The sequence below is a fragment of the Schistocerca nitens genome, chromosome 1 (assembly GCF_023898315.1).
Source record: "Schistocerca nitens isolate TAMUIC-IGC-003100 chromosome 1, iqSchNite1.1, whole genome shotgun sequence".
Lineage (NCBI taxonomy): Eukaryota > Metazoa > Arthropoda > Insecta > Orthoptera > Acrididae > Schistocerca > Schistocerca nitens.
This window is the reverse complement of record NC_064614.1, coordinates 152,818,687-152,834,121: the sequence shown is the minus strand read 5'-3', so window position 1 is coordinate 152,834,121 and position 15,435 is coordinate 152,818,687. Positions and strand designations below refer to the sequence as shown.

The following is a 15,435-nucleotide window of genomic DNA, read 5'->3' as shown; positions in this document are numbered from 1 at the left end:
AATTCTCACATGTTCTGTCCATGTATTTTGAAGCAGAAGTTGCCAATTTGTAAAGTTTTAAATTTTATTTTGAATTTAAAGGATTCTGATTTTCTGGAAGTTCCTGAAGGTATCTTTACCAAAATATAGAATCCTACTCTAAACTTGAGCTAATGAATCAAAGTCTATATAGAAAACGTTCTGTCTTTTATAAAGACTATGTAAATCACATTTCATCTGGACTAATTTTTAATATTAGCAAAAAACACCCTTAAGCAGAAAACACACCTAAATGAGAGCATTACTGTTCTCGTAAAAACCACATAATCTTTGAAAAGGCACCTGCAAGATATACTGCCATCTGATTTAAATAGTATTATTATAAAAATGTTCAAATGTGTGTGAATTCTTAAAGGACCAAACTGCTGAGGTCATTGGTCCCTCGAGTTACACACTACTTACACTAACTTATGCTAAGAACAACACACACACACACCCATGCATGAGGGAGGACTTGACCCTACTGTGGGAGGGTAGTATTATTACTGCTCTCTTTTGCTAATAGAATATTTTCTCTACTTTGGCTGCATTCCCTCAGAGGATAATTCTGTAAGATAACATAGAGTGAAAGAATTCTGTTCCTTAAGGAAGTTCTTATGTTGTGTGCCACTCAGTCACAATATCCCTTTTAAGTAGCTGAAAGATTCTTTTACATTTACATTTATACTCCGCAAGCCACCCAACGGTGTGTGGCGGAGGGCACTTTACGTGCCACTGTCATTACCTCCCTTTTCTGTTACAGTCGTGTATGGTTCGTGGGAAGAACGACTGTCTGAAAGCCTCTGTGCGCGCTCGAATCTCTCTAATTTTACATTTGTGATCTCCTCAGGTGGTATAAGTAAGGGGAAGCAATCTATTCGATACCTCATCCAGAAACGCACCCTCTCGAAACCTGGCGAGCAAGCTACACCGCGATGCACAGCGCGTCCCTTGCAGAGTCTGCCACTTGAGTTTGCTAAACATCTCCGTAATGCTATCACGGTTACCAAATAACCCTGTGACAAAACGCGCCACTCTTCTTTGGATCTTCTCTATCTCCTCCGTCAACCCGATCTGATATGGAACCCACACTGATGAGCAATACTCAAGTATAGGTCGAATGAGTGTTTTGTAAGCCAAGTAGTAAGTTAGTAAAAAGAGCAGACCCAGTATTGGGCCTTATGTTTTTCCTCATCTTACGTTCACCCGTTATGTGTTTAATTTTAAACATGCAATATAGATGCCATTCTGACTTTTCATTTTTGTTATGAGCACAAATTTCCATACATGAAAGACAGATGCCACTAATGGCATAAATTTTTAGCCTCAAAGTAGAATTTTATGGCTGACATACTCAAAGGCCTTGGCAAAGTGACTGCAAATACGCAAACATAACAGTTCCTGTTGTTTAATTCTTCCACTAATTCATTTGTGAGATCATGCATTGCTTTCTCTGTAGAAAGCTCTTAACAGATAAAAATAGAGAGGAAAGTAGCAAGTCATGCTGAGAAAAATGAGACAGTAAACTAAACAGATTCTAACATTTTTAACTGATGGAATGTCTGAACTTGGTCTGTAATTAGAGGTGATTTTATTATCTCTATTTCTATAAACTGGTTTCAGTACAGGTAATTTAGATCACCAAGGAAAATATGCTCAAGCCATTGGCTGATTATGGAGAGGCTCACATCCCAACATAAGTTATTAACCTTTTAACATAACGATGTTTTTTTCTTTTCTTTTCAAATTATGATACAAAAATAATACATTTTTATAAATGAAAACATTCTGTAATGAATGACATTACATAAAGACATATATAGATAGCTTTTAAAGCTCAAAATAATGACATAAAATTTTGAAGATCACAAATAATAAAATCACGAGTATACTTGTGCACTGGATTTCGATTAAAATATCCTGAAACTTGAAGTCATATTTTAGTTTCTGTGTAGCTATGATTTCTTACTATGTATTTTACAACGGTTTCCTGTGAATATTAATCAAGATAGCATTTAAATCTCAAAACAATGAGTTACAAAATTTTGAAGTTCACAAATAATAAAATTCTGAGTATACTCGTACACTGGACTTTGACTAAAATATCCCGACTAACCATGCATTTCACAATGGTTTTCTGTGGACATAAATCTTGGAGGAACTGGCTGAAGCACAGTGTGTGTTATTGTTACTCAACTGGTGAACTGTTGACACTTTCAGTCTCTAACAAAGTAACATCACAGTCACTTTCACTTTCTGGACCGCTAAATTCAATGTCAAACTCAGGATCATTACAGTTATCTATTTTGAAAGCACTGCCTAAACAAAAATACATTTGATAGGCTGAAAATTTACATTTTGTTGTTGAGTACCCAAAGTTGCACACAGGAAAGATAATACCTAGTGGCAACCACCTACGCCAAAACTCAACAGCCATGCAACAAATGTAGTATCAGGTGCTCTCTGGTGGCTGAACACTTAACTACCAGTGCTGAAATGGATACAGGCAGGCTTTTATTTTTTTCGAAAGTATAGTCTTAAGTTTTCCGAGTATACTTGAGATTTTAAGTTTCTGTCAAAGAATAAAAACAAGATGATTAAGGGCTTTATGTTAAGGGGTTAATGCTCTACCATAGTCAAGAGAATGACTAGTCCCTATGGACATGATTTTCTGAATCATTTTCAAATGGTCAGCTTTCAGGAACTTAATCAAAACTGTATGAAAAGGAGAACCCACTAGAAAAACTGTAAAAATACCGCAAGATTGAATTGAATTGAATTGAATTGAACTGAATTTTTATTTGATCCTGTAAGATTACATTGTGTACAGTAAATGTACGTGTAATATAGGACATTTCAAAGTATTAAAATTCTTTATCACTTACTTTTCTACACCTTTAGCTTACATTTTTACATCACCGATAACGAGTAACAATATATACAAATTTAATGGCATAAGTATTCTGCAACACTGTAAAACTCTTTTCCAATGAGATACTCTTTAAGTTTCTTTGTAAAGTCATTGTGAAGTACACTATCTTGCAGGGTTTTGGGCAGACTTCTTAGTAGTCTGATACCAGAGTACTGGGGTCCTTTTTCTAGCATTGCCAGTCGGTGGGGTATGCTCCGTACTTCATTCTTCTTTCTTGTATTGTGGGTGTGTACACTAGCATTTGTAATCCAGTCCTCACTACCTTTTGTGATGTACACTATTGTTTTGTATATATACAATGATGAAAAAGTTAAGATACCTAAATTCTTGAAACAGTTTCTGCATGTTTCAGAGGTCTTTCTTCTTAAAATGGTCCTAATTGCTTTTTTTTGTAATGTGAACACTCGTTTTGTCTCTTGTTTGTTTGAGTTTCCCCACACCGTCACTCCATACTGTAAGTATGGTTCGAAAAGTCCATGATACACTGTACACAGAAGGTTCTTGTCTGAATATTGTGATAGCTGCATCATTAAGAATATGACAGAGCTCAGTTTCTTACAGACATTGTTAATATGTTTTTTCCATTTCAGTTCATTATCCACAAGAATACCTAAGAATCTAGTAGATTCTACTTCTTCCAGCCTTGTTCCATCAACCTCTAAATCCATGTCTACAGCCTTTTCCTTGTTTTTAAACACTGCATACATAGTCTTTTTTAGATTTATAACCAGTTCATTTTCCAACAGCCATTGAACTGTGACATTTGCAGATATGTATGCTCTTCTCTCAAGCTGTTCCATATTTTGGTCACTATTTAGTATTGTCATGTCATCAGCATACAATATTTTCTTTTCTTCCTCCTCAACACCTATATCATTAACAAATACATTAAATAACAATGGCCCCATTACCGAACCCTGCGGCACTCCATATTTGATGGATTTGGTTTCTGATTGGTACGAGTTTCCTAATTATACATACTACTTGCGGTTGCACAAGTATGATTTTATCCATTCACCTGGTTGCCCCCGAATGCCATAGTTGCTCAATTTTTGTATCAGCATTTCATGGTCAATGGTGTCAAATGCCTTTGAAAGATCCAGAAACATTGCAGAGACAACCTTTTTCTCATCTAAGGACTGTAAAATGTATTCTGTTGGACTGACAATTGCTGATTCTGTAGATTTACCCTTTCTGAAACCATGTTGTGAGGTCATGAGAATGTTAATATAACTTGCCACCACTTATCTTCAGAAAGCAAAATTCAATTAGTGCTAGTTGTTATATTCAATAGAAATCAACTTGAACTATTACTTTCTCCCTCAAATAGATTGCAGGGATAGGTTTGGGAAGATTGAGAAGGAGGTGCATGTCAGTCAGTCCTAAGGTAGTCATGGATCCACCTGTTGTGAGGCCACTGGGTTTGAATGGTTCAAATAGTTCTAAGCACTACGGGACTTAACATCTGAGGTCATCAGCCCCCTAGACTTAGAACTGCTTAAACCTAACTAACCTAAGAACATCACACACATCCATGCCCGAGGCAGGATTCGAACCTGCGACCGTAGCAGCAGCGCCGTTCCGGACTGAAGCGCCTAGAACTGCTCGACCACCATGGCCGGCGAGGCCACTGGGAACAAACATTAAGAGGAAGGACTAAGGAGCAGTAGAAGGTTTGAGTGGTCTACTTCTCCTTCCTAACCTTGCAGATCCAAAAGACAGACTTTTTTATTGTTAAATGTTTCTGGTGGCAAAACATAATTACTGGCCAACTGTTCTGTTTTCTTGTATTTTTTCAGTATATCTATAGTATCTATCTTTGAGTGTTTAGCAGAAGGTTCAATTTTTCAGCCACAGTGCTAAAATAATCACTGCAACTGGTGGCAAATGAATTCAATGTGGCTTGTGCACATGAAGATTGCTTTCAGTTTGTTAATTCAATAAAATCTTCTTGGGTTTCTTGCTGAATCAATTCACAGGTTGTCCTTGAAATACTGGAAGGCATTAATGGCTTGACTGCCATCCAACCTTGTGTTTATGAGGCCAGCACACAAAACACAGTATGTCATTCTCTTCTAGATGCTTCCAATTTAAACAATAGAAAATCCAAGTCGGAATATCAACAATATACGAAAAAGATAGATTGATACTCACCGTAAAGATGACACGTTAAGATGCAGACAGGCAAAATGAAAAGATACTTACACTTTGGCTATTGGCCAAAGCATTCTTTAGAAAAGAAAACACACACATTTTTATTCATTAAAGCAATTGGGGGAGGGGGAGGGGGAGGGGGGGGGGAGTGTGGAAAAGGAGAGAAGCAGAAAGACTGTAGGTGTATTGGTGGAATAGATGGCTGTGTAGCCTGTGGTGCTTAAATGGGAACAGGGAAGGGGACAGGTGGCTAAAGGACAATGACTTATGAAGGATGTGGCCAGGACGGTTATAGGAATGCAGGATATATTGCAGGGAGAGTTCCCACATGTGAAATTCAGAAAAGTTGGTGTTGGTAGGAAGGATCCAGATGGCAGATGCTGTGAAGCAGTCATTGAAGAATATGTTACCTAGACAAATGTAGCCCTGAAATTTCTTAACTCTACATTAATTATTTTTTAGTGTTTCAATTGTTTCTGCCATCAGTATTTTTACTTAATGTCTGTAGGTGTCTTTATATGTCTATAACAGCTATTGTATTTCCCTGGAAATAAAATGGAAGGTTAATTTCTTTATATGTTCTGCATTCTTGGCTAAATCACTAAGGATACATAAAATGAACATTAAATGTAAACAAATTAACTTTTGTGTAAAATAGGCATCCGTATGCTTATTATTTTTACCATGCTCCACACCCTTAAAGATCTATGTTATACATTCTTGATTACTACATTAAAGATACATAAAATAAGCACTAAATGTAAACGGATTAAATTTTGTGTAAAATATGTATCTGTATACTCATTGTTTCTACTATCTTCCACACCAGTAAGGATCTCCCGACTTTGTATGCAATGAATAAACTACATAAGTAATCTAATTTAATCTAAATTCCATGCTGAAAGAATAAATCAGAGTCAATTCATCAATCACACTCATATGTCATAGCGTTTTGGGCACTTAGTGTCCTTCAGAAGGTTATACCTATTACATTATTTGTGACAGCAGTAAGATACATGCAGCAAAATGCTGTGGTTATGTGGTTCACAGTGCTTGTACAAAAATGGTATAAAGAAGCCAAACAACGAGTGCAGACATCATGGTACAACTAAGATATTAAAATCGCACCCATATGTAACATCACTTCCTCTTAAGTGACAGTGTAGGCTCTGCCTTTACATACTTCACTGAGTACTTCAGCCAGATTTGCCACAAGATGCTAAGAGTTACATGAATTTCACATTAGTTTGGGGAGTATCATCTGCAGTATTGTGGACTGTTAAAGACATTGTGTGTATGAAGCATAAAACTGTGAATATTTAAAACTGTGTAAATCCCAGTTCCAACCAAAAAAACTAGTTTTGAAGGAAATGCTTTTTTAGGTTTGGACCCAAAACTGGACATACCAGCAGCAAAATTCATGTCATAGTAAAGTTATTATATAAAACTTTGAAATGTAAATACACTTCAGTGAACAGGTGTGTATCACTGCTGTAAGAAAACCAACACCCTGAAAAACATATCAAACACATTGGTGTTTTCACTGTGGCTAATGAAAATTATATTAATTATGCAAAAAGAGGTGAAACTGCATTTAATGTATAAAATGTATTGCCAGATTTCATTTTCACTGCACTAAAAATGATCCCCCTATGAAGGGAAGCAATCAGTTTTTCATGACTGGAAATGTGGCCAGTGCTGCACTATAAATGTGACTGGAACAACGAACAGCAAAAACAGTGCCATTAACAGTGTAAAATTGTTGCTTTTGGATGATGTAATGATTGCAAACATGTCTATTTGTACAGAATTTGTTCATCTGAAGGAATAGTTAACGAATTTATCAATGTAGAAGAAGTAAATAACCTAAAACCTTCAGTTTGTGAATATTAAGTGGCTGAATAAAAGTCTGGGTATATATAAATTCTGTGGGTGCTTGTGGCCAGGGAAATGAAAAATTAAAGAATAATTGTTTAGCAAGCAGCAATAGTGTACATATCTGTATGTTGACACAGAGACACCCTCAAAGTAAAGTTGTAAAAGCCCCAACAGAAAGTAGGTGATAAGGCAGCAGGGAAACATTCCCAGAAGATGCACTTGATTTTAACCATCTGCAATATATGCAGAATGCTGTAACAAGATAATATCAATGGACAACACATTAGTCACCCCCTCAAAAGAGCACAGTGGTCACTTTGGAGTAATTTATATGGTCTCATATAGCCTTCAACTGCAGACATGATGGCAGTGAAGTAGTGTGTATGTGCAGATGTGCAGTGCAGGATGATGGGTCCACTTGTGGACATGATAAAATGCACATGACCACACCATGAATGAGCTTGCCTATTTTGTTGGTGTATCAACATGGGTTGCCTGACACGTTTACAAAGAACTGAGTAGTACTTGCATTTACATAATTAATAACATACATTTTAATTTGTTGTTAGTATTCTCTATGGAAGTAAACTGACTCATCCACATCTCAAAAGGCTCCTTCATGATAGTGTTTATGGAACACTGTGTGAATGAATTACTGTAGACAAACTGCTATGTGACAGTTTTGCCAAGGATGTAGTATGCATTTTCATTTACTGGATGTGTGTGTGTGTATGTGTGTGTGTGTGGGAGGGGGGGGGGAGTCCAGGAAAGAGGGGGGGGGGGGGGGAGTTCTGCCAGCATACAATTAGGTTAGAAACAATGCTATTTCAATTACTGAAATGGTAAGCATCATTTATCTAAGCATGACTGCTTATTGTTTGTGATTTCATAATTCTAATGTAGCAAACAAGCACAATAGCTATTTATGTGACATCAAAACATGTGCCTTTATTTGTATATATGTCACAAGTGGTACTGTGGCTGTGCTCCTTTCAAAGATATACTTTGGCTCTCCTGAAGGCATCAATAAATGCCTCTGTTGTTGGGGTGTCATCATGACTGCAGCAGCCAGTGTAGCAGATGAATTAAAGCAGAAGCTCTTTATAAGTCCAGCTAGTTCATTTATTGCAAATTTGGAAACTATTTCTGTCTTTTCTTCCTTTCAAAGGGGCAACCTGCCTTCATACTCAATATTTACATAGTGATATGTAATATGAATAAGTGTGCTGGTCGTGTGAAAGGTGTTCTAATTTGTGTGAAAAATTGCAACTACTGCTATATTTTCTTTCTTTGAAAGTCAGGACTTGTCAACTACATAGTAGTTATTTATGTAGTGGTATGTATTACAAAAAGTACTTCTGCGGAAACTGCCCCAATGGCAAATGAATGTGCTGGTTGTGTGAATTATGTCCTAATTTGTCCAAAAAATTACAATTTTGCTGCCAGGAAAGTAAACTTCTTCCTTTGCTCTTGAAAGTAACTGAAACAACTAGAAAAAACACCTGCAGAAATACATGTGCACGAGTACCGGAAAATATTACATCTGCATTTGTCAATCTGAGGATGTTCTTGGTTGGAAAACAAGTCTTTCAAAACACTAGCTTGTAAATTTTCTTTTATAGGCAGCTGACAGTGCAACTAAGTCACCTTTTAATGTTTTCTCCCAAGTGCCTGTATTTTTTCATGTTTCTTGTTCTGGTAACGAGTGGTAGTTTTTTCTTATCAGATAATCAACGTGTTTTGAATATTCACTCACATTTCCATGTTTCATGCTTAATTTGTAAATTATTGACAATGACAAGTCCTAAAAGCTCTCAGAAAACATGAAGGTGAATAATAAAATTTTTGCAGGTGGCAGGGCACAAACCTTATTTGCTGCACTTGCAATTCAACTTCCTCACCCACTATCGAGGGGGTTAAGCTTGTAACTTTGTCCTGTGGCATACATCTCATGAAACCTTTAAATGCCAATAACTCATTATCTAACATTTAATATCAATAAATTGTACGTTTATGAGAGAGCCTGAGCATGCTAGTTTTTTGGAACATTTTTTATAAAACATAAGTTATAATGTGGTTACAATATACAACACACCAAATATGTTCTTAACAAGTTCCAGTATGCCACCACGCATGTGTTACATCCAAAGTACGGCTTTGAAAGGAGAACAGCCACAGTACCTCTCTTAATGTATATACAAATAAAGGCATCTCATCCAAACCACAAAAATATCTTGTTACTCACATCAACATTTCCATGATAGACTGCTGATGCCAGGTCTCTGTCACATTGCGCCTGCCAATCCATTTTCTCTTTTTTGCAGAGGCAGCTTCCTAAGCAAAAACAGTGAAATTTATAAAAAAACAGCTGCCATATGCATGAAGCTCACACTGAAAAATAGTAAAAAATAACATATACACTCCAAAATTACAGTGACATTTATATACAATTAAAATGCTGTTTCCAATTTGTCATAAGGCAGAATGTTTGGAAAGTACTGATTTTCCAGTATTTCAATCCCTTCAATTAGATTGAAAGTATTCTAAAATCTGTGTATGTTATCATCTTAATTTTTAGGCCCTGCCACTGTGATCTTGCTACATATGGGGCTATTTTTCACAAAGCAGTAACATTTCTGACAGAAATGCTTGTTAGTTGTTTCTGTGACAAATGGTAAACATATCATGCTTAGAGAATTGCATGAAAGCGTTTTTGTTTGCTAGTGATGGTGACATGACATTTGGGAATTAGAAGCACTTACAAGGCAAGATGATGCTGAGTGTAAATTGCGAGTATGTTAGTTCTGTAATAAATGCATCACAAATAATAAAGAATGCGTAATGTGTAAAAAAAATTGATTTATGTCATGATGATATGTGTATGGCATGCTTTATTGTCAAAAAAGTTTCTGAGGGAGGAATTGGACAGACAGAAAATTGCATAAATGAAATCCCAAATGGAGCAAGTACATTGTTGTTTAAATCTTGAGAGCTGACATCAGAATTATGCTGCTGCATTATGCATGCAGTAAAAGGCATGATGAGCATAAATTGTAATACTGTATATCATTTCACATGTGCAGATGAGAAGCAAAGACAAAAAATATGCTATTGTGTAAGATGTTATGAATAAGATCCTGGCAAAATGATAAAGAAGAAGGACTGCAAAGTCAAAATTATTGCCACACTTTTAGAAGTGTTACAAGCTTTAAATTATAAATGTGATGAACTCAAACAACAAAACAGTAAATGTGAAAATAAAAGAAACAGTGATGTGGTATTAGATATTGATAGGCCTAATATAGACCTGTGGAAACAAATGTGATTGCATCTGCAAAAAATATGGGAAACATAAAAGTGATACTGTGTGCAAAGTGAGATACAAAATTTCACATTCGATGTGCAAAGGAAAACTCCTCATTGAAAGGAAATGAGAACTTCATAAAAATTTGGAAGTGTAATGTGGTGTCACTGCCAGACACCACACTTGCTAGGTGGTAGCCTTTAAATCGGCCGCGGTCTGTTAGTATACGCCGGACCCATGTGTTGCCACTATCAGTTATTGCTGACTGAGCACCGCCATGCGGCAAGTTTAGTCTAGAGAGACTCCCTAGCACTCACCCCAGTTGTACAGCTGACTTTGCTAGCGATGGTTCACTGTCTACAGATGCTCTCAATTGCAGAGACGACAGTTTAGCATAGACTTCAGCTACATCATTTGCTACGACCTAGCAAGGCACCATATTCAGTTACTATAATTACTTCAAGAATGTATTCTGAACAGATAATATTGTGAACCATGTACCATCAAGAGCGACGTTCATCATTAATGGATTAAAGTTAACTATCAAACTAATTACGTCTGCTTTCTGAATTCTCATTCCTTGTCATGTTCCAGACATCACGTCAGTATATTTCTTCCCTCCTCACACTAGCCTGCTTGAGCTAAAACGCATTTCAGCCTCCACTCGTAACACGGTGTTGGCTCTTCAGCTAACACAAAATTGGCGATGAGCAGTAACAATGGTGTTCTTAACTATACTGACATATGTCATTGAGACTGCCCTGATTTCGTTGTGTAGTGGCTTCGCCACAATCTCCAGATGTACTGTCCAAATTTTATCACTTACAGAATCAGCAGATGCAGGCATTACTGGATGCCCTTGGACAACTCGTCTGGGGTCAACGTGCAATGGAAAATGATGCGGCAGCCGCTGCTCCAGCACTAACGCAGCCACAACATGCAGTTGCACCAACCTTCAGACCTTTTGATGCTGCACTGGAAAGCTGGACTGAGTGGTCACACTGATTTGGATTCCATCTCGCCGCCTACACAATTCAATTCGGTGTGCAAACCTACCGTCTGATAGTCAAATTATTTCCCCGATGAGATGTAGTAACTCTGTCCTACGAAGAAATTTTGTCTGCATTAGATGCATATTTCAATCAGTCAATGTAGTTGCAAAACAGTATACCTACTTTTGTACAAAACGTACGGCAGGTCAGACTAATCGGGAGTGGGTTGCAAACTTGCATGGCCTTACTAGGGATTGTGCTTTTGAGTGTCAATGTGGACTCCCATATTCAGATACTATGGTACGTGATGCAATTGCACAGAACGTTTCTGACGTTAATATAAGGGAACAGATTTTGAACCTAGTCAATCCCTCCCTTCAACAAATAATGGACATATTGGATCAGCAGGACACGCTTGAGTTTGCTCAGGAATCATTTGAAACTTCGCCAGCTGTGTGTCAGGTTAACCGGCCCGCCGGGCAAGCTGCACGGAGCAGTAAACAGCCCTCGCACCCAGCCGTGCCGCTGCCGCTAGGCTCTCAGCCACGTGTGCCGCGCCGGCAAGCAAATGCAGTCTTCAAATCATGCCCGCGGTGCGCTACTAAACATTCTCGTGAGAATTGCCCGTCACGCCGACCTATTTGCTTTCACTGTAATAAAAAAGGACATGTTCAGAGGGTTTGCCAGAAAAAGCAAAGATCGGAAACTCAAAACCATTCCAGGCCCTTTGCTTCACGGCCAGAATCGGAATCAAACCCAGGATATTCAGGCTCACGAAACTTCGCCCATGGAAATTCATGTCATTCATTCCACTCCACCCAGTGCCACTCTCTCTAACAGTGACTGTGTTTGTCCCACAAATAGTGTGCGTCGACATCACCGGAACTCCCATCACATCACAAGTGATTTTGTACCAGTGTCAGTTCATGTTGCACGAGATAGTCGCTCTTGTCGTCAGCAGGACAATAAACTTTTTGTAGACTTGGACATTAACGGCAAAGTGATACCATTCCAGCTCGATACCGGAGCTGCAGTTTCACTGATCAATCAAGACACTTACAAACAGCTGGGCACACCTCCGTTGCATGCCACAAATGTTACGTTAACTAGCTATTCAGGTCAAGAGATCCCTGTGTTAGGACAGTGCAGCCTTCTTGCAACATACAAAGGACAAGCAAAACTTGTGTCATTTTACGTCCTTTGTTCTTCTTCTGCAGTGAACTTGTTTGGTTTCGATTCATTTCAGTTGTTTAACTTGTTTATAGTAAATCAGGTCCTATCAGTGAACCAGACTGTGCCTTCAGACAATGTTTTCCTCGTCTATGTGAATAATTTTTGCACCGGACCTCGGTTGCGCTAAGAATTATAAAGCACATTTGGAACTGAAAGTAAACGCACAACCAAAATTTTTCAGAGTGCGCAATGTTCCCCATGCATTGCGTGACGAGGTTGCAAAAACATTACACGATTGGGAATCATAAGGTGTAATTGAGCGTGTGCAGGCTTCTCTCTGGGCATCACCCTTCGTGATTTTGCCGAAACCTTCGGGAAAATTGAGACTTCAAGGCAACAGTGAATCCACAACTCGTGATTGCAACTTTTCTTTTACCCCGCCAGGAAGATCTTTTTGACAAACTGTGCCCAGGCACAAATTTTTCGAAGTTGGACCTAGCAGAAGCGTACCTGCAAATACCGGTGGACGAAGAATCCCAGCGCATTTTGGTGGTTAACACGCATCTTGGTTTGTATCAATTCAAATGACTGCCATTCGGGTGTGTATACGCCCCTGCACTGTTTCAGCAATATCTACAAACTGTTTGTGCGTCGGTCCCTACTGCAGCAAACTACCAGGACGATATTGTGATCTCCGGAAAGATGGAAGAAGAACATTTGCCAATCTCAAACATTATTTCAGGTCTTGCGACAAAATGGTCTTCGCTTACGGAAGGACAAATGTGTGTTTTTTGCTCGTGACTTGCCATACCTGGGCCATGTACTCAATGCCCAAGGCATACATCCCAGTCACACGCACCTCCGTGCCATACAAGACTTGCCTTCGCTGCAGAATTTGAAGCAGCTACAGAGTGTGCTGGGAAAAATCAACTATTATCACAGATATGTGCCGCATGCCTCTTCCACTTCAGCTCCATTTCATCACTTACGCCGTAAAGGTGCTCCGTTCATCTGGACGACGGAATGCGAAGGCACCTTTCACCGGTTGAAATCGGCGTTGTTTTCCAATACTTGCCTTACACCATTCGACCCCTAGAAGCCCCTTTTGTTGATGGTGGATGCATCGGATTTCGGGATCGGTGCTGTGCTTGTGGACAAAGATGGCTCGCACAATCGCCCTATTCCCTTTGCGTCCAAATTGCTCTCATCTGTGCAAAGAAATTGTTCACAGATCGAGAAAGAAGCACTGGCTCTCGTATTTGGTGTTACAAAGTTTCATGACTTCTTGTATGGTCGTCACTTTACCATAATCACAGACCACAAACCTTTGATATCGCTTTTTCATCCGAATAAGCCTGTTCTTCCACGAACAGTGCAGAAACTCATTTGCTGAACTATTTTCCTCTCACAGTACTGCTATGATACCTTGTATCGGTCCACTGCTAAGCACGGAAACGCCGATGCATTGTCCCATTTGCCTGTTGCTGAGGACAGGGCATTCGATTCCTCCGAACTTGCTTGCATGTTCATTGATTCGGAAACCAATGACGTGGTCGAATCGTTTCCGATTGATTTTCGTGGTGTAGGTAGCTCTTGCGTGACTCCTGTCTGACATAAATTGTCAACTTATTCACACAGCACTAACATAGTTCCCCTTGTCCATTATCTTCATTACCTGCAGCATTTCACCAATTCCTGAAGGAGTTCAAGAATGATGCACATCTGCACTGAAGAGATCATTGACCATCTCATCTCAGTTATATATATAATTAACAGTGTGTGAATAAATTGAGAATTTGGATCCGGCAGGAGTTGTGCTAGGGTAGCCCACATAGCTACAATGACCACTGTGTCCACATGGTTCAGTAACCTGCCAGTAAGCAGGAAACTTGGGTTTGAAGCCTGCCCTGGCACAAGTTTTCGACTTTCCTCCCACTGATTTCAGTCAATGTCTGCTTGCAGCCAATGTCTCTAAGTCCTTTGTGTCTTAATTCATAATGGCTGCTAGATAAAGAATTGTGTCTGTCCTTTCAGACATGTCTAAAAGAGCAGGCAACACACACACACACACACACACACACACACACACACACATGTACATTGAATTTAACTGATGAAAGGAGAAAATATAAAAATGCACCAAATGAAGCAGGAAAAGGGAACACAAATATCTAAAAAATGACATTTATAGGAAGTGCAAAATGGCTAATCAGGAATGGCTAGAGGACAAATGTAAGGATGTAGAAGCATATATCACTAGCAGAAAAATAGATACTGCCTAAAGGACAATTAAAGCAAAATTTGGGGAAAAGAGTAGTACGTATACGAATATTAAAAGCTCAGATGGAAAACCAGTCCTAAGCAAAGAAGGGAAAGCTTAAAGGTGGAATGAGTATACAGAGGGTATATACAAGGGAAATGAATTGCAGGCAGTATTATAGAAATGGAAGAGGACATACACAAAGAGGAGATGGGAGACATGATAGTGCGAGAAGAATTTGACAAAGCACTGAAACACCTAAGTGGAAACAAGGCCCCAAAACACTCTGTCAGACCTATTGACATCCTTGGGAAAGCCAGCCATCTAGTGTGCATGATATTTGAGACAGTTGAAATACCCTCAAACTTCAAGAAGAATGTAGTAATCACAATTCCAAGCAAAGCAGGTGCTGGCAGGTGTGAATATTATTGAACTATCAGTTTAATAATTCATAGGTGCACAATACTAACACCAGTTCTTTACAAAAGAATGGAAAAACTGATAGAATCCAACCTCAGGGAAGATCAGTTTGGATTCTGTAGAAATGTTGGCAAACATGAGGCAATACAGACATTACAACCTATCTTAGAAGATAGTTTAAGGAAAGGCAAACCTAAGATTTAGACTTAGAGAAAGCTTTCCACATCATAGCCTGGAATACTCTCTTTGAAATTCTGGAGGCAGCAGAAGTAAAATACAGTGAGTGAAAGGCTATTTACAGCTT

The 15,435-nt window shown here is 38.7% G+C and overlaps 1 protein-coding gene across 1 annotated transcript in view; it reads right to left on the bottom strand.

Annotated features, from left to right (window-relative positions):
* LOC126243870 (serine/threonine-protein phosphatase 6 regulatory ankyrin repeat subunit C-like) overlaps positions 1–15,435 on the bottom strand; it is a 383,629-nt gene that overhangs the window by 318,135 nt on the left and 50,059 nt on the right. The window contains exon 2 of the mRNA XM_049948195.1: positions 9,228–9,316. Within this exon, the coding sequence (XP_049804152.1) occupies positions 9,228–9,290 (63 nt within the window). The 5' untranslated portion in view covers positions 9,291–9,316. The remainder of the gene's footprint in view (positions 1–9,227; positions 9,317–15,435) is intronic.